A 20,973-nucleotide genomic window follows, 5' to 3' on the forward strand; every position below is an offset into this window, starting at 1 on the left:
TATTTACACTTTTGACTAATTTTTTTTTAAAAAATTATCATTTTTACTATCTAAATTTACAAATTAGCTCCCCTAATTTTTTTTTCCCAAATGAGTCCCTCTGAGGTTTTTTTTTGCTCCGTCCCTATATATGTATATATATATGTATACACATATATATCTCTATCTATCTGTGTTGAAATAGTTGTAGATTTCCAAAATTAACAATAAAAATGGTAACTATACATTTACCTACAAACTAATCACTATAACATTGACAATAAAGTTTGAATTAGGTGTATATATATATATATATATATATATTAATCTAAATAGTGCTTAATAAATATACTAACTGTTAAGTTTTAAATTATGATAAAGATTTCTCGCCAGGATGTCGATATCGTGCAATAGCATCTATTACGAAACTTCCATGCAAATTCGTATATGTAGTACCACCAATTGCTATTAAGTACGGAGAAATCATATACATATATATACACACACATCAGCCTCACGCTATGGCCTTGTGGGGATATCCCACCGCCACCCTAGAATTTCTAACTCTTTTGAAATACTACATCCATAAAGGCAGAGGAAATAAGATAGAAAATCAGAGACAAATGTATTAACTTGCATTAATTGTACAAAGAATTAGAAGCATATTAATTTTACTTGTAAGGCATGCAACGTGCCAAGTACTCAAAATTAGTCTCCACCAAACAAAGAAATTAATTTTTGGAGTCAGTATTGGTTTCTCTTTCCTTTTCATACATGAGACAATTCTAACAAGCTACGTCCCAACAATGAACAAACACCGTGCAAAGACTACTATTGTACTGACTGTAGAAGACTTTTTTTAAAAGATTTAATTCACGAAATATTATCTTGAAAATATTGATATATTGTGAGACTTTTTAGTATTTAAGATGTGAAGGATACATTTAATTATAAGGGGTGACATGAAATTTTTAAGTGTGAATGACCTTTCATATATTTATGACAAATTGTACGGTACTATGCGTGAATATCTAACTTACCATTTCTTATATTATATTTTTTTATGATGAAAGCAATTATATGAGAAATGGTTTTTTTTTAATATTTATACAGTTAGTTATCACTAGAAGCGAGCTTGGATTTCGTCTGCATGACATCAGTGACAAATTTAAAGGTCGAACAATATTATATTAATTGCCTAAACATGTACTACACGAAGTATACGTTGATTGCATTAGTTAGAGTAGTTAATACTTAATAGATAATCATTCTTGAACGATTTGTTTAAGTAAACCACTACTTAGATATTATTTCAATTATGAAAAAGGACAAATACTCCGTGAGTCACGATAATAATTAATTTACACCACAATCGGATACATGCATTTCCTTTTCTATTATTTATTGACTGTCTTAATTAAATTATGACGTATTGTGGGTAAGAACTTCTATACCCCAGACCGTAATTAATGGTTTCTGAAACGATATAAAAAATTCATGAAAGTACTAAAAAGTTGTTTTCCTGGATGGGGCTACACAAAATACTATTAGTTTGTAATGCTGCACAAAATGCTCAATTTTTTTCTTTCATTAATTAAAGTCGTCTTCGGACTAGACTTTGCCCGTTCTTCATGAGAATTAACATACACTGTCTTGATCACAAATTAATTACACAAATTTGTGATTAAGAAAATCAAGAAAATTCACTTTAGCTCTAAATATAATTAAACAAATGATCAATTACACAAATTATTTGTATGTATAATCAATCACGTCCATTAATTCAAACATCAATGACAAAAGAAATGAAGAAAATCACGGAATGGATATATGTGTGTGTATACATACATACATATATATATGCTCTGTAATAATCAAATTTACAAAGGTACCGAAAATGCATAAACTATATATAAAGTATATATATGTACTGAACAAGAACAAAAAAAGAGGTAGCAGAAATATAATCGAAATTCGAAACAGAGATAAGAAAAATATGTCTGAAGCATATGCCAAAAAAATACATATATAATAAAAAGAGTAAAAAACTCCTCTCATCGATCGATCGGCCTTATATATATACCAACATAATTATTCTAACTAAATATCATATAAAAAAATAAACAAATCTAGAAGATATATATAAGGATCAATAATCAGAAGATATTAACCAAGGGCTTCCCAAGCTGAAGAATCTTGATATCATTCTCTAACGGAGTCAAGTTGAGATCCAAACTCAAAACCCTCCGGCCGCTATTCCCGGATATCTTCTTCACCACCGGAGCGAGAAGATCGGATGGAATCCAAAGGGGATAGTGGTGGGGCCCGGCAACGGCGGAGACTGGATCGGAGGCGGCGGTGCGGTGGCGCCGCATGTGGCCGCCGAGCGCCTGGCCGATGGCGAACTCGAGGCCGCAGACGGTGCACTCGTGCGTCTTGGGCTTGGCCGGAGATCCGCCGGAGTCGGAGCCGTCGGCGGCGGCGGAGAGCCTGGGCTTCTTGTGGCTGGCTCGGTGGCCGCCCAGGGCCTGGAACGAGGGGAACTGGCGGTTGCACGTCTTGCACTCGAACACGCGCTGCGCCGCCGGAGAACTCGCCGGCGCTGCCGCGGAGTACTCGAACCGGTCGCAGCCGGTGTTGTTATTCCGGGAGAGGAACATCAAGCAGTTCGCCATCGTTAGGTTTTCGTACTGATGGTGATCTCTTTCGGATATGCTTCTCTTCATCCTGAATTTGTGTACCGTACGTATGAGTGAGAGAGAGAGAATGAATTTTTATTGTGAACGTTTTTAGGGTTGTTATAGAATATGATATTTATAGCGTATTGTGGTACAGTTTGGTCAAACGAGACTAATTCGTTTGAGTTGACATTTTTGCAGCATTTGACCTTTCATTTGGAGATAAGTTTCGTTATTTTTTGGGGTGGAAATAAATAGCAACATAGCTGTATGTACATAGGTTAGGTAACTTACTTTTCTCTCTTTTCCTTCTCTCTCCCTCTCTCTGTCTCTCTCTCTCTCTCTTGCTTTTGGGTCGGGGGTTTTTTTTTCCTGATTAATATATCAAAAAATGGAAAGGATTTCCGTTGAAAGAAAGTTATGTAGGAGGCGCAAGAGGAAAATCCACTTGCTGATCTACGCAAACCGGAAATGAATATCTCAGTTCTAAGTAGTGATATATATGATAATAATGAAAATAATGTCTTTAATTGTTCTAGAAGAATATCACATAATACATGCTTTGGTTAGTTATTTTCCTATACTAAGTCTGGTCTAAACTTGTTGGCTTAGATCCATTCCTGATCCGTATGAAACTAGGAATAGTAACTGGACGAGTCTCTTAGTGGAAAATTATAAATTATAAAGTTCATGCGACATGTAAATAAAACACATGCAACATGACAATTTTGAATGGAACTGTAACTTCTTATACATGTTTCTTTGCGATTTTTCCTTCCAAATTAATACTATTCTTATATCTCAATGTTTGATATATTAACATTCTTAAAGTACTTTTGAAATTGTGTTTAGTAATAAATAAAATGTCGTATAATATAGAGTCAATGTATACAATAATCTATTATGATGTAATAGATGAATAAATATAAAGCAATACGTAAAGATAAATAACACAGAATGATAACTTAGTTCGGTGCAACGTCATATACTCTTGAAGGCAGTCTACCCAGTGAAAAGAAAATTCACGATATGAAAAGTAGTCAATAGTACAACAATATGAACTTATATGAATGATCTCCGCTTCAATGCCACTTTTCTATTAATATCCGTGAAATTCAACTCATATTTTCCCCTGACTCTGAGATCCTCTCACTTCCACTCTCAAACACTCTTCCAAGTGTTAGGTAATCTTTAATGTCAACGCTCGTGAATAATCAATTACGAAATCACAAAACCCAAAAAACTCTTTAACACTCAATAAATCCGAAATACTGTCTAGAGAATTACACCACAGACATTACACAATTAGTTTCTCAGTCCGTCGATCGTGCACGTCTAAAAAAATCTAACAGTGCGAATGGATGCGTCGAGACCAAACCAAACCAACCCGAAAATAATCGGGTTGGTTTGGGTTGGTTTTTTCGGATTATAATGGTCGACAAATGACTTTATAACTCGAATAAAAATCATATACGTATATTATATCTAGAACGTTTTATCAAATAAAATTAAAATTTTACTTATCTTTAAAAAAATTATGTATTAAAATAAAAATTACGCATATTTTTAATTACCAAGTTTTCATGTAGTCGTAAATAATAAAGTTTAATATTGAGTATTTTTTATTTAAGTATAATATTATTAAAAATAATAGTTTTTTTAACAATAGTACACATAAACTATTCGCAATCTTACAAAAATTAAATAATTATCACTATCGGGTTGGTTTGGTTCAACCCAATCTCACGACTATAAAAAACCAAACCAACCCGAAACAATTGCGATTTGGGTTGGTTACAACCAAGTTCATCGAATTTTAATGGGGCGGTTTAAAAAAGAGTGCGGTATGGTTTGGATGATCGGGTTGTTCGGTTTGGCGGTTTTGATGATCAACACCCCTAATCTCTTGGGGTATATTGCAAGATATCTTGCCAAATAAACTTACACTAAAAGAATATATCAACAACATACGTAACAACAATTACTAATTTTCATAACTAAATATCTAATTTCATTGATATTTATACGAAGAATTTTGCATTTCCATATATAAAAATCTTATAAATATTTGCATGTATGCATATATATTCTAATTAGATATTTTTGGAATATAATATAAATTAAATTACTAAATATGAACTAGTGAATAATTCGATGATTCTGTTGAAAAATATGAACAAATTCTAATAATTACATTACAGGTGCTATTTTAATATATATATATATATTAAGACCAAGATATAATCAAAAGCTAATGGACCGGGTTAGATACACAATACACACATGTATATTTTAATAGTATAACATAGGTAGTATTAGTTGGGGATTGTTTTCAAGTTTCAACTAAGCAATGTGAAAAAGTAACCGGATTATATATATGGAAATTTCAGTATCAATTATGTACTAATTATTTGAACCTAACTATAAAAAATTATATTCAAAGTTTCAACGATATGCTATGTTCACACTATACATAGAGAGCATGTAGGAAAGCTATACTCCGCTATATTTGTTATTTTTCTCCGAATTGTAATTAGGTCGTTGGATATTATTTGTCTTCTTATCTAATAAAAACGAAAAATAGGCAAATCTAAACATAGCCTTTGTCAAGTAAACTACGGATACAAGTCAACCTGGGGTAGTATATTCGTAATAAACTATAACATATACATGTAAGTTTAACCATACATTGCCTTCCTTTTATTTTTACTATATAATTGTTGAATGAAATATATATTCACGTCGCAGATTAGAAACGTTCGACTTTATGAAGATTTTATACCAAACTTTCTCTATACAAACAGACTAATCTGTTCTAAAGAGCGTACATAATGAAAGGTTTATTTATATGAGAGTTTTTTTTTTTTTTTTGAGCGTTTGAATGTCCATTTGTTCCTCCTTATTCTCTGTCTTTTATAGTTGCTCATTTTCTTTATTATTTTTGGGTTGCTCCTATCCGCTCCCTTGAGGTTATTCTAGCGAATGAAATAGTTAGTTTCTTTCACTGCTTTTCAATTTCGACGAATTCCAGCGAAAATCGACAGTGATGGCACTGCGGGAGCAAAAAATAGCCGATGAATAGCCTCCTTTTCACTTTGTCGTCGTTTTTTTTGTCAAATATCGTCATTTTTTGTTTTGTCTTTTTTCGTCGAATATCTTCATTTTTCATCGAATGTCTACGTCATGTTATTAAAAGTTAGAGAAAATTTGCACAATTGAAATTCAAACTCAAGACCTACGCTTTGGGTGCACTAGTGTTTACCACTAGACAAAGTTACAATCTTGTTATGTTTTATACAATTTTAATATAAAATATGTAAGTCGATGATTTTAATATAAAAATCATATAAAAAATAACAGTAAATTTATAATTATTATAAATGAAGTTATTAAAAATGTGTCTCATATAAATTATAAAGATATATATATACACATATGTATATACACATTTATACAACTAGATATATGTATTGGGTATAAATACGTTGAGACTGAAATTACTGAGAGTTTTGATATTATATTTGTGAAAAGACAATTAAATATTGAAAACTATAAAATATAGTTGGCATAAATCTCAAATAAAATTAAAAAAAATACATACATACATACATACATATATATATATACATACATACATACATATATATATATATATATATATATAACATATTATGTAACATTATTTCCATTCGATTTTCCACCACTACTTCAAGTCGCACCCGAAGCCTTTAGCGACGGACTTTCGGGTGCGACTTTGTCGCACCCAAAGTCGCACGCGAAGAACTTTTGGGTGCGACATTTTAGGCATCGGGTGCGACGATATTTGATCTACTGCACCGGAATGTCGGTTTTCATCGAAAACGGTATTTTATTTTCTTTTTTCACATTTTTTCCGTTCGATTTTTCGTCGGCTTGTCTCATATCTCATTTTGTTTTGATTTGCCTCTCATTTTTTTTTTCAGCACAACTCAATTTTAGGGAATTGACTCATCCTTCTCGGACTAGGATCCACAACCCTTGGAGTTGGCAAATTGATTTTCACTTTTGAGGCAATGGAAAGCCTATTGTTAAGCTAGTCGATAGCCTCCTTTGGGCCTCGAAAAAAACATTCCTTGATTGAGGGTCGTGTTGATGGGGGACAATCTACTCTCTTGCCTCTGCAGCGAGGGAGGCCTAGACTTGTGATCTTCTAGATTTGAGGTTGAGCCCTATCTCTATAGGTAGGCATGTATTTTGTTTTGGAGCCATGGAGATTTATGAGAATCGCACTAGGCTCTTGTCAAGATTCTAGAGAGAGATTGAGAGCTCGAGAGAGAGTAACTGTATTGTATTGACTGAAGTGAATAAGCAGTACAAAACAGAGATATTTATAATACTAAGCCAATGAAACAGTAAAAGAGTAAAGGTGTGCCACATAGGACACAAGCAAGACTAAAGAGAGAGATAGTAATGCCACGTCACACTGATGCCTTAACAACCCCCCTCAAACTCAAGTCATCCAGATTGGTGACATGGAGTTTGGAACGCAGAACAGGAAAAGCTGAGCTAGAGATAGCCTTGGGAAGCACGTCTGCAACTTGATCACACGCTGGGACATGTTTGACGCGAAGACTACCCTGAGCAACTTTGTCACGAACAAAATACAAATCCATCTCAACATGCTTCGTCCTGGCATGGAGAACAGGATTAGCAGAAAGCATAACAGCACTGATATTGTCACACCAGATATCAGGCACTCGAGAGCGTGGCATTTGCAACTCGTCCAATAATGAAGAAATCCATGTGACTTCAGAAACCACACCAGCTAGACTCCTGAACTCTGCTTCTGCTGAAGAACATGCCACAGTGTGTTGTTTTCTTGAACTCCAAGCAACCAAGTTGCCTCCTAGAAACACACAATGACCTGAGGTTGAGCGCCGGTCATCTGAGTTCGCACCCCAGTCTGCATCGCTGAAGGCAGTGATATTGAAGTTAGAGACACTGGAAAGATGCAGGCCATAGTCGTCTAGCGTGCCCGCCAAGTAACGAAGTATGCGCTTCACAGCACACCAGTGACTTTGAAGCGGAGAATGCATAAACTGACACACTTTATTCACCGAGAATGCAAGCTCAGGTCTCGTGATTGTGACATATTGAAGCCCCCTACAATGCTTCTATAAAATTGAGCATCATAAGCCGCATCACTGCCATAGGCTGTCAATTTGAGACTGCTGGTCATAGGAGTGTTACATGATCGTGCAAACTGCATCTTGGCTTTGCTCAACAGGTCTTTGATATACTTGGTCTGACACAAAAGGATTCCAGACTCAGTTTTGAGAACCTGAATACCCAAGAAAAAATTCAGTAGACCTAAATCCTTCATTGAGAACATCAAGCTAAGTTGAGTGATAAGTGTCTCAACAGCCTTAGTGTCACTGCCTGTGACCAAGATATCATCCACATAGACCACAATGTAGACCTGAACATCTGAATCAGACCTGATGAATAGAGAATGATCAGTCTTAGAAGTGTGAAACCCCAGAGAGATGAGAGCTTGAGACAGCTTCCCAAACCAAGCCCGGGGAGCTTGCTTCAAGCCATACAGAGCTTTCTTCAAACGACACACATGAGTAGGGTAGTTAGGGTCTCCAAATCCCTGAGGCTGAACCATGTACACTTCTTCCTCTAAATCACCATTTAAAAAGGCATTATTCACGTCTAGCTGCCTCACAGTCCAGCCACGAGAGAGAGCAATAGTCAGAATAATCCTAATGGTGACTGGCTTGGCAACTGGTGAAAAGGTTTCAGTGTAGTCAAAACCAGCTGTCTGACCATACCCTTGAGCTACAAGCCGAGCTTTGTGTCTATGCAAAGTACCATATGCATTGTGCTTGAGCTTGAAGATCCATTTGCAACCAATGGCTTTCCTATCAGCAGGTAGCTCTGTGAGATACCAGGTCTCATTCCTCATCAGCGCTAAGTACTCATCAGTCATAGCAGTATGCCAATCAGGAGAAGATAAATGCATCTGAAACAGACGTTGGTTCCACAGAGGCACTGAACACCTTAGGCTTATACACACCATTCTTGACCCGAGTGACCATAGGATGAGTGTTTTCAGCAGGGATGGCAGCACCAGGAAGATTGATCACAATATTTCCTGGACCATGCTGAATTGTAGACACAGCTGCAACAGGTGACTCAGCTGCAACAGGTGACTCAGCTGCAAGAGGAGCTGAAGAACCTGACCCTGCTGCCAATGGTGAGGGCATATGAGAGGAACCAAGACCTGCATGTAATGGTGAGTGCATATGAGAGGAACCAGATTGAGCATATTGATCAGTCACAGAGGCTGGCACATGACTGACATGGACAAGAGGAATATACATGGATGGGAGATGGCCAGGCTAAGATTGAGGAGATGAGGGTGAGGACTGGAAAAGGGAAGTATAGGGAAACAAGGATTCATTAAAAATAACATCCCTGGAGACATAGACTCTTCCAGACTTGTCAAGACATTAGTACCCTTTATGATCAGGACTCAACCCAAGAAAAACACACAATGTGGATCTAAAAGCCAATTTATGAGTGTTATAAGGACGAGTGTTTGGATAACATGCACAGCCAAAGACTCTAAGGTGATCATACTTGGGTTGTTGGTTGAAAAGAGCTTGAAAGGGTATACTGCCATGAAGAATGTTTGTAGGCAATCTGTTAAGTAAGAACACAGCAGTACAAAAAGCCTCATCCCAGAATTTGAAAGGTAGCTGAGCTTGAGCTAAAAGAGTCAAACCATTCTCAACAATGTGTCTATGCCTTCGTTCAACCAAACCATTTTGTTCATGTGTGTGAGGGCAAGGTTTTCTGTGTGTGACTCCTAGACTCTCTAGGAACTTGGTGAAAGGTCTAAACTCCCCTCCCCAATCAGATTGCACACATTTGATTTTGTGAGGAAATTGAAGTTCCACAAAAGACTTAAAGTTTTGAAAAACAGGAAAGGCTTCAGACTTGGCTTTTAGCATGTAAATCTATGTGTACCTAGTAAAGGCATCTACAAAGGTTATGTAATATTTGAAGCCATTCCTAGACTGAACAGGTGAAGGACCCCACAAATCAGTGACAATAAGCTCAAGTGGTTTTTGATATACAGTTTCTGAGGCAAAATAGGGAAATTTGTGTATTTTTCCATAACATCAAGCAGAACACACATCTTTGGAAATATTATTCAGAGATTGAGAAATGTTTAGTTTTGTCATGACATTCTGAACATCTTTACAAGCAGGATGGCCAAGTTTGTTATGCCAAAGTTGAAAAAGATCAAGTTTAGCTACACTAGCTTAAATGAAAGCTTTACAGTTTTTGATGTTCCTAGTACATGAATTTGACTGAGAGACTCTAGACTTAGGTAGGGAACTGAGAGACACTTGAGCCTTGTCAAACACGTACAGTCCATCTCTAAGCACTCCCTCCTAAAGAATAGTCCTGGTACTCTGGTCCTTGACAAAACACCGAGTAGAATGGAATTCAAAAAGGACATTATTATCAGTGCAGAATTTTGACACACTAAGCAGATTTTTGGTAATTTCTGGGACATGCAAGAGATTTTTTAGATCAAGTTTGTGACTAGTAAAAGGAGACTCAAAGGATGTGTGACCAATATGCTTAATCAAGAGTCCCTTACCATCACCAATATGCAGTTGTTCACCACCATGGTACTCGGACTGCAACTCCAGGTTTTGCAGCTCAGACGTCACATGATTGGTTGCTCCGGAGTCTGGATACCAGTCTGAGTCAGGTGTGTACCATGACTGATCTTGAGAGTACCAGTGCTGACTCTGAACATCTTGAGGAGTGACTGATGTTTGAGCCAGATGACCTTGCACAACACCTGTGGATTTAGCTTGCACTCCATTGTTTTGAAGCTGAGAAAGACCTTTGAACGACTCATCAAATCTGTAGAAACAAGCCAGTGCCAGATGACCTAGCTTGCCACAGACTTGACACTGAGGTCGATTTGACTGGAATCCACGTCCTCCAAAACCTCGGCCTCGTCCTCGCTGAGCACCACGACTTCCCTGTGATCCTCTGAAGTAGCTATTGTAGCCATGGCTTTGTGGTCCTCCTCAGAAATTGTATCCACCGCCATAGAAACTCTGCTTCTGGCCTTGATAACCATATCCTCCTCCTCTACGATCATAGTGAGAGTTCACTGACGAATAATTGGCACTGAGTGACTTAGAGCTCTTGGACTGAGGCAAATCCAGCTCAAAACTCTTCTTCTCAATTCTAGCCTCTTGAGCAAGAAGTAAAGCTTCAATTTCATCAACTGAAAACTTATCATTACGAGTAGAGGTTGCCAATATAAACGTTTCATACTCATCAGGAAATCCTTTACAAATTGCTTCCACATGATCTCTCTCAGTATATGACTCTCCGACTAGAACTAGCAGATCAACTAGATTTCTAATCTTTAGCAGGTACTCATTCATTGTAATGTCAATCTTCTTAGTTCGAGAGAGTTGAGTTTTGAATTGAGACACCTTAGCTCGAATTTGTTGTGCAAAGTAAACCTCAAGCGTCTTCCAGATCTGAGCAGCAGTATCGCAGTTCACCATTCGAGTAAGAACTCCTTGAGTCATTGACGAGAGAAGCCACGAGACCAACAACTGATCTTGTCTCTCCCAAATTCGATACGCCGGAGTAACAACCTCCAGTTCTTCGTCTCCGAGCTCAGCGAACTTCACCGGTGCTCCGCCAGTGCTTGACAGAAGAAAATCTTGCAGATCATGTCCTCTCACTGTCGAGAGAACTTGTTTTCGCCAAACAAGAAAGTTATTGAGATCGAGTTTCATTCCAATCGGATTGTTGAACACAATTGGATTCACTCTCGCAGAATTGTATCCTGCTGTATCATCCACCACAGTCATCGACTCCGTCGCCATGATTGGATCTCCCTTTCCGAAACCGGAGTTAGGGCTCTGATACCATGTCAAGATTCTAGAGAGAGATTGAGAGCTCGAGAGAGAGTAACTGTATTGTATTGACTGAAGTGAATGAGCAGTACAAAACAGAGATATTTATACTAAGCCAATGAAACAGTAAAAGAGTAAAGGTGTGCCACATAGGACACAAGCAAGACTAAAGAGAGAGATAGTAATGCCACGTCACACTGATGCCTTAACAGCTCTTGGTGACAAAATTATGTATTGTCAATGGGTTCTCATTTGGAAAATTGGAAACTTCATCCTTCAAGCCCTAGAATGTTGTTGCATAAAAATGGCAGAAGTTATATATGAGAAAATAAATAGATAAATACATGTTGGGGGTCGTTCATTAAAAATAATTGTGCCCGAAGCACTTAAGAGAAAAATTAAATGGTTTTATACGTCTTCATGAACAAGAACAAGTGGATCTGAGGACTAAGAACAAGAACGAGAACAAGTGTTCAAAATTTTGGAGTCTTTCTAAGTTTCTATATTTTTGCAAACCTTTCGACAATGCCTAAATTTAATTTTTTTTTTTTTTTTTTTTTTTTTTTTTTTGTCAATGTATTACTTTGTACCTCTATATTCTAATATCTATGACTTACCTATAATAAAATTATAAAAATAAATCAAAATATTAATGATTCAATAAAATGACATAAAAAAAAAAAAAAACTTCACAACCCCATAAACAATTCTATTAGGAAATTAACGATAAAATTTTCATTTTTTTAAAATATTATATATAAGGCGTTTATATAAAAGAAAACGCCATCAAATCCGATGTAAATATAAATGCAATGCAAAACATCATAATTTTACTCTCAAATTTTAAATACATTCTAATTAATGCGCTTAAAATAAAAAAATAAAAAAAAAACTGTCAAAACCAATTCAGATATATCCAATTAAATACAAAACAACAAACATTGCTATAAAAAGAAAAAGAAAATATAAACCTTCTAAGCAACTTAAATTAGAATATTCCATCAAAATAACAATATTTTCAATATAATACAAAACAACAAATTTAATCTACGAAGTTCTACGCTTAAGGAAAAAAAAACGTCGTGAAACCATAATAAACATATATGTGAATAAAAATTATAAATCTATCAACAAAACCTAAAAAATCATCCAAAAACAAATTTCCTGCTCAAAACATTAACCCATTACCAAAGGAAAAAAATAAAAAGTCGGAAAAATAACAAATTTAAACATTTGACATTGCTAAATGATCAATGTTTGATAAATCTTGAGTAAATAGCCACTTACATACGTAAAGCCAACGTACCTAAGTTTTACGTCTAAAAGAGGTTGTTTAACTAAAATTTATCAAACGTTGATTATTTAGCAACGTCACACGTTTACATTGACTTTTTTTTAATGGACCAAAAAAAAAATTAAGAACACAAAGACTTAAAAACAAAGAAATAATCATTGACAGTCGGAAGGAAAATCCGAGCAAATAACAGGGGGTCGAAAGAAGCCTTATACTCCGCAAAAAAAAAAAAAAAAAAAAAAAAACACCAAAACAAACAAACCCTTGATTACCTTAGTGCAATACAACGAAATGTGCTGACTTGTACTCTGCAAATTTGATAAATGAGGAGGAGCCGCAATACAAACTTAGACCAAAAAGGAGAATTAATTGTGGGCGACAACCGGAGCGCCAGCAATGAGGAAGACCCGCAACACAAATTTGGATACTTGTACTGAAATTCATAACGACTTCATATTTCATATGAGTGCAATATAGGCGGCACTTTTAGGGCTTGTTTGGTAGAGTTGATTTTAGAGAGGATAGATTAATATAGATGGATTTGGGTATGAATTTTTTGTTTCTCTTGTTTGGCATATTTAAAATAGAAGATGAAAAAAGTTGTAGGAATGATTTAAATCCGTGGGACCTACAGAAAATCAATCCCCTCTAATTTGGAAGGATTGTGAGAATGAAGAGATTATTTGTTTTATTTTACAATAATAACTTTATTTCATCTCTTTTATTTATTTATACCAAACAACAAATGAAATGAAAATAATCTATCATCTCATTATACCAATTAACTTTTGAGAAAATTACAATTCATCACTTTATTTTCCTTTCTTTTCCATCTTATTTAATCCATCCACTCATTTTTCCATCTTTCCTACCAAACAAAGCCGAGTATCATGCATAGTTTTAGAGAAATTTCATTAATTAGACTTAAAAATTGATTAAATATCTAGATTAGACCCTAACTTTTTAAAATATCTAGAAATGGACTTTTGGACCCAAAACGGACAAATATACCCCTTAAACATTTTGAATGAGTTTTCCCTCCTCTCTCCTATCTCACTCGACATCTCTCTCTCTCTCTCTCCCCCTCTTTCTCTCAACAAAAAAATCAAAAAATTCCGGTACGATTCAGTACGACCGTGTACGACGTGATACCATCTAGTACGAGTGAATACGATGGCGTACGATGGACAAGGTTCGATCTCGGGCGGCGGTGGAGATCAGAAATCCCGAGCTTCAAAACCAAGTAAAAAGGTAAGTTTTCATGTAATTTCTTGTTAAACTTCATTGAAAATAGTTAGAATAGGGTTTAGGACTTAGTTATTCTCTGATTTGAGTTGATTTGAGGTGATTTGGGTCGGATTTAGTATATTAGGGTTTGAAATTAGGGCCACTGTATGATGAGGTTGATGCATCGTACGATGTCGTACGATGATGTACGATGTCGTACGATGAAATTCATATAACTGTATGATGCGATACGATGGTGTACGATGAGTTTAAGATTTTGCTTTAAAAAGTGTCGTACGATGTCGTACGATACTGTACGATGTCGTACGATGCTGTACGATGCTATACGATGATTTTTTTAAAAAAATTAAAATTTTGTTTTACGATGCTGTACGAGTCTGTACGATGCCGTACGATAGATTTAAAAAAATTGAATTTTTTGTTATACGATGCTATACAAGTCTGTACGATGCCATACGATGAATTGTGATTCTGACCTAATTTTGTTGTTTTTTTAGGACAATTTGAACTACATATACAACGTCTCATTCCCGGGGCGTATCACCTACGGTGGGACGGGGATCTTGAAGCTGGTACGGCGGAGATTCGATGAGCTCGGGATAAAAGAACGTATCCTCGGGACTCCGTTCGAGCAATTTTTTACGAAGAGCGAGCTTGGTTTCTCACCGGTGCTCGTACATACTCTCCTTCAGAAGAAGATCGAGGCGACGGTACGGGGGGAGATACATTTTGGTATCGGAGGCAAACGAGTACGATTTGGACGCCTCGAGTACGCACTCGTCTCGGGGATGAGCTATGAAGACGGTCCGACCAAAGCCGAACAAGACGAGCGAAAGAGCGATCGATTGATCACAGACCACTTGAACGGCGTCGTCGGATGTAAGTTCAACGCGTTGATCAACGTGTTCACCATATGTAAGAGCCATGACGATGCGTTCAAGCTCGGGCTGCTCGTATTCGTCTATAGATATCTTCTGGGGCAGCCGGCCAACAAAGCCATCGAGGAAAGGTGGCAAAAATTTCTATACATCGCTGAAGACCTCCCCTTCTTCTTCAAGATGTCTTGTGGAAATTTGAGTTGGGCGGAGACGTATTCCAGCCTCTCGGTGAACCTAAGGCGTTATCACGAGACGCTGCAAAAGAAGCTGAAGGAGAAGCCGGACGTGGCACAGAAAGAGGCCAAGTACACATCGACGGGTAATCTCCATACCCTTCATTACTGGGCGTACGAGGCTATCCCAGAGATCGGGATGAGGTTCGGGTCAAACCAGGGGATTCGTGTGCCCAGGATGCACTCGTGGTCTAGTAATGTGGTCATAATGGGCAAAGACATCGAGGCCGTCTTGAATAAAAAAATGGTAACTTTTTATTATTTAACGTTTATTAATGTATTTTACATTATTTTGGAATATTGGTAACGTTTATTAATGTATTGTAGGTGGGTGTTCTTCAAATGCTGAGACCAAGGGCAGCGGAGAAATAATTTTTCACTCTCCTCGAGACACAGACGAGCAAATGTCTGTATCCCATAGACGTCGAGGGAGAAGATGCGACAGAGCCGCGAGATATTGAAGAAGAAATAGATTGAGTCGCGACTGTTGCAGAAGATGTCATCGTCGGAGACTCCGACGACGACACGTGTCAGACACTCCTGGTATATAAAACATACTTGATTTATATAATCAACGGCATTAAAAATTCAGTACAAAAGAAGTTTTAGACTTTTACCGTTTTCCAGGAAAGAAAGCTCTGGCCCACCGATCGACACCAACTTCTTCGAGATACTTTGCCATCTCGACATCCTTACGTCTCAACTGTCTAAAATTAGCTTCGAATGCTGTTTTACTGAAGGCGTAAGCCGCATCGTAAAGTTCAAAGCGACAATGGTCTTTCTTGAACTTGTGTTGGACATTCAGTTGTAAATGATGGTAACATGCTCCGTGAGGGGTACCAGGAAACACAATCTCGACACCATGTATGATGCTAACGTGGCGATCGGATATGAACGCCAAATTAGGTACGTCTTCACCGATAGCTTCTCGCAATCTTCTCAAAAACCAAATCCAAGAAGCATGACACTCGCTATCTACAACTCCAAATGCAAGTGGATATAATTGTGAATTCGCATCCATTGCAATTGCGCAAAACAACTGTCCCCCGTATTTTGTCTTCAGAAATGCACCGTCCAATGCTATGACCGGCCGACATGCTTTGAAGCCTCTACGACACACCCCAATGGAAAAGAAAGCATACTTGAATTTGTCACCATCTTGCACAAAGTCTGTTAACGTCCCATGATTCTTTTGCTTCAACATGTACATCCAAGACGGTAACTTCTGGTACGATTGTTCCGGCGTACCCTGCACGTACCCAATAGTTTTCTCCCTGGATCTCCAAGCTTTCAAATACGATATATTCACACCCCATCTTGTCTTCACTTCTTCCCTGACGTTATGCGCCGAATACTCCGCCATAGAGTTAATTGAGTACTTGTCTTTAAATACGTGACCGATGACCCATGGTGCCGCTCCTCGATGGCCCTATGTTCGAACAACACGCCCACATGAGTGTTTACCCTCGTACGACGTAATCTCCCACATCTCAGACCACTGCACGACACCCCTCAACTTCCATGTGCATCTCTCGTCTTTGCATATAACATACCATCTCTTTTTCGAAGAAGATTTCACTCTAAATTCGAAATTATGTTTCAACGCGTACAAGTGAATATGTTTCTTCAGTTCATGCTTGTTTTCAAATTGCTGCCAAATATATATTTCTTCTGTGCTACCTGTTAGTTTCAAAGGTTAGTTAAACAATAGGTGGTTTCATATTATACTTGAATCTCATTTGAATCCACTTAAATTACCTGTAGAAGAATGACTTGGATAATGACTCGGGTTTTCCTTCACAACATTATCGGCGGTGAACTCGGGTGCTTTCCATGAATAAGGAACGATAGGTGATCCGATCATCGGAGGCTCACGCTGACATTGACCAGATGGTTCACAATGACCCGTTGGTACTGTAAACGTTTCCACAAATTCTTCATATTCTTCGGGATTGGCGAATTCTTCAAATTCTTCACCTCTACCATTGTTATCTCCGTCATATCCGTCACTATTCTCTTCATCACCATCGCCACCTTCGTTTTCATCACCTTCGCCACCTTCGTTTTCATCACCTTCGCCACCTTCGTTTTCATCACCATTGTGTCTATCATATTCGTCACCGTTGTGATTACAATCTCTATCACGCCTGTATACTTCGTCACCGTTTTCGGCACCCTTGTACTCGTTAAACAAGTCATCCCACCGTCAATTATAGGATCATTTTGTCGATCCTCGATAACAAGAGTATTCCGTCTCTTCTTCGGTTCATTGCGAGACATCATTCCAACTTCCACATCTTTCTCTTTACATACTCCTCGATATGCAATAGGTGCAATGATCTGTTTCGGTACCAAACTTACACAAAGTGGAAATCTATTACGATATTTGTGCTTCATAAAATGCGAAACATCACCATTGTCCTTCAATACGGCAGGACCCAGCGGAATTGTACCGACTGTGTATGGGACTTCGAGTTTTAAGTCGAACGCGAATCTGTCTAACTCGAACTTCTCGTATAACAAATCTACTAACTCCGTGTACGTTACCTCTTTCGGAAATACGAATGCACGAAATTCTGCATTGGTGAAAACTCATTGGTGTCCTTCCTTCTCCCAAGTGCCGTTAATCATGACAAAAACTGCAAAAAACAGTCAAACTATGCAAAATAAGCTTCTATATCGTACAGTATCGTACAACATCGTACAGAGATGCATCGTACAGCATCGTACATCATCGTACATAACGCAATTTTTTTTCTAAATTTCTGCGTACAAAAAGTTAAATCTCATCGTACATCATCGTATACCATCGTACAAACAAGATAAACCCAGATTTTGGACTTTGTTTTCAGATCTGATCGATTTTTTTTTGCTACATTCTATCATATACAATCATAAACTTTGTAAAAATGATTAAGTTAGTAATCTTACCCATGATTCTTTTGAAACCCGCTGAAGTAGAGAAGATTTGAGTGGATTTGAGTGTGATTGAAATGATAAAAATGAAGTGTGAGAGATGTATAGGGTTCAGAGGGGTATTTTTGTCCGATTTTGGGTCAAAAGTCCATATTTAGATATTTTTAAACATTAGAGTCTACTCTTGATATTTAATGGCTTATTAAGTCCAATTAATGAAATTTCTCTAGTTTGACACGGGTCTTATGTTTTAGCCTATATGGCAGACTCTTATCTTCATTTCAAATTATTATTATTATTATTTTTTACCTTTGATGATATTTTTCATCAAACGGATTTAAAGAAAACATCCTTGATGAGAACGGCATTACGTTGTTTCACATATATGAACACTCAATCGAGCGGTAATAAATCTCGTGCAACAAGATATATATTTTGATCTCGTAGTGTAGTGTTTCAGTGTTGTCGATTATGATAAACGTTTGTGCAGTCAATAAAAGCCTGGTTTCATATTATTAACTCATACATGGCATACCATAGTAGTTGTATGTGATAGTATTTTTTGAAATTTATCATCAAAGTAGTATTTTTAAAGTTGTAAACAATAATCTTTTTCTCTACTAATCTTGTTTATTGTTTATATTTAAATTTTTATGGAAAGTATTCTAAAATAATTGTTAATATATAGTTTGAGAAGCTACTAGTTTTAAAGAATTTGAATCATCCACTGCTTAGGAAATCTTGCAGTTTCAACTAAAAAAAAAAAAAAAAAAAACTTGCAGTGTTAATACACTATTACGGTAATTTTCTCTAACTTCATTAGCTAGGTTCTTAACTTAGATCACCTGAGATAACATAAACGTAGCATGCAAAAAAGTTAGACAAAACTATAGGAATAATGGCTGCTTTAGAGTGCAACCTTTTTTTAATCAAGGCCCCTTTAAATCATTCAAAAAATCATGTTTTTAAAATTGGATTATTTTCTTATAAATGAAACTGTAAACAATAAACAAAACTAAATAGAATCCGTAATATTAAATGAGTTTAATAAAAAAAAAATAAGTCAACCTCAAGAAAAATGGTTATTTGTAACTTGAAAAACACTATATATATTTTGAGAAAAAAAAATTGTAGATATAAATAATAGGAATATATATATATATATATATATATATATATATATATATATATATATGTATAGGACTAAAACGACGAGGTTTTTTTCCTTCAATTCTGTGATCTCTTTGCGTCATTCTATGATCATTTTGTGACAATGTTCTCACAGAAACAGATAATATTATGACAATATTGTGTGTAAATTTACTCACAGATATGCCATTTCCCAAAATAATATGTTTTGCACTATGGAAATGGCTGTATTTATGAGCAAATTTATGCAAATGTCTTTTATAAAAAAAAGACACTTATATGATCACTACATAGTCACAAAACTGAGTACTTTATGAGAACATTTGACCATAAAGAATTCAATTTTATGATAATATTGTCACAAAAGTGATTATATATCGATGTATCCTTTTTATTTTTATAGACAAAAAAAAAAAAAAAAAAAAAAAAAAAAAACATTTGCGAAAATTTACTTATAAGTATGTCCACCTCCCTTTGCACTATGTTTTGTTGAAGGCCCAATTAAGATGAGTCTTGGCCCAATTTAGACTGAAGTTGAACTACACAAACACAAAATGAGAATTTATATAATATTTTTCATAAATTCTATATTAACTGGTTAATTTGTATTTTGTATAGTAGGTAAATTTTTTATCTGCTCATAATATATATATATATATATATATATATATATATATATATATATATATATAGTATGCTCATGATTTTTTTAATAAAAATTACACGAATTAATGATGTAACTAGCAGTTGGTTATTTTATTCTCGTTTTAACCTATTTTTCGTTTAAGAATATTAAAAACTAGATCTTGGATTTATTCATAGAATTTTTTATTTGATCTTGAATTTAAATCCTCATTTATTGTTTATAGCAACAAATCCCACTTAGTTGAAATGTCTTCTTCATGGCGCTTGATCGTGTTTTCATGTTGTTTCATAACAAATTTATTGTCAACATCACATAAAATTAACAAAATTATACATATTTGACAATATTAAAATCACTAAATCAAACAAATGCTTACACATAGAAAATAATCATAAGCCGATATATCAAACATATTTGAATGCATTAAAATTTGAAGAATTTGTTACAATAGTTGATCTTCTAGTTTATTCTAGATATCTAACTAAAGTTTCATTTTATTAAAAAAATAGTCTACCGAGTCCGTAGTAAATTAATTAACTAAAGAGTAAATTTTTGCTATTTTTTAATAAGATATGTGAGTTATTGGACTACTGGCATAATTGTCTCTTAAAATTATCGGATTCAATGAAAATAGCTATAACTATTGGTGATTAGCTAAAATTAAAAAGATTGTAAACCATAAACATATACGTTATTTATGTAAAACTCAATCAAACAAATATTTACATACGATATTTACACAAATAAATACTAATATTATGTCATTTATTATAAATTTGGACCTCCAAATCTAATTGAAATAAAAAAAAATTAAATACAATAAACCATTATATACAAAAATAAATATAAATTTCGAATAGTGTACGGATGAATCAAATTATGGAGATTCAAATTCAAAGCAATTAATCCCCAATTCGAATATGTAAACTATGTAAAACCAATCACCGTTTTCTATGTTTGCATGCAAGCATCGATTCTTCCATATTCAGCCATCGATCATT

The 20,973-nt window shown here is 35.7% G+C and overlaps 1 protein-coding gene across 1 annotated transcript; it reads right to left on the minus strand.

Moving 5' to 3' along the window:
• Positions 1–1,875: 1,875 nt before the first annotated feature.
• Positions 1,876–2,758, minus strand: LOC149379249 (zinc finger protein ZAT11-like). Its single transcript, XM_089603281.1, has one exon. The coding sequence runs from the start codon at positions 2,703–2,705 to the stop codon at positions 2,136–2,138; it is 570 nt and encodes a 189-aa protein (XP_089459407.1). The 5' UTR covers positions 2,706–2,758; the 3' UTR covers positions 1,876–2,135.
• Positions 2,759–20,973: the final 18,215 nt, after the last annotated feature.

This window comes from Urtica dioica, chromosome 12, assembly GCF_054948205.1.
Source record: "Urtica dioica subsp. dioica isolate 48M chromosome 12, U.dioica_male_clone48M_v1_H2, whole genome shotgun sequence".
In the NCBI taxonomy this organism is placed as follows: Eukaryota; Viridiplantae; Streptophyta; class Magnoliopsida; order Rosales; family Urticaceae; genus Urtica; species Urtica dioica.

What these genes read in the sequence shown, in the direction of transcription:
- LOC149379249 (XM_089603281.1), bottom strand. Translation starts at nt 2,705, where the DNA reads ATGAAGAGAAGCATATCCGAAAGAGATCACCATCAGTACGAAAACCTA.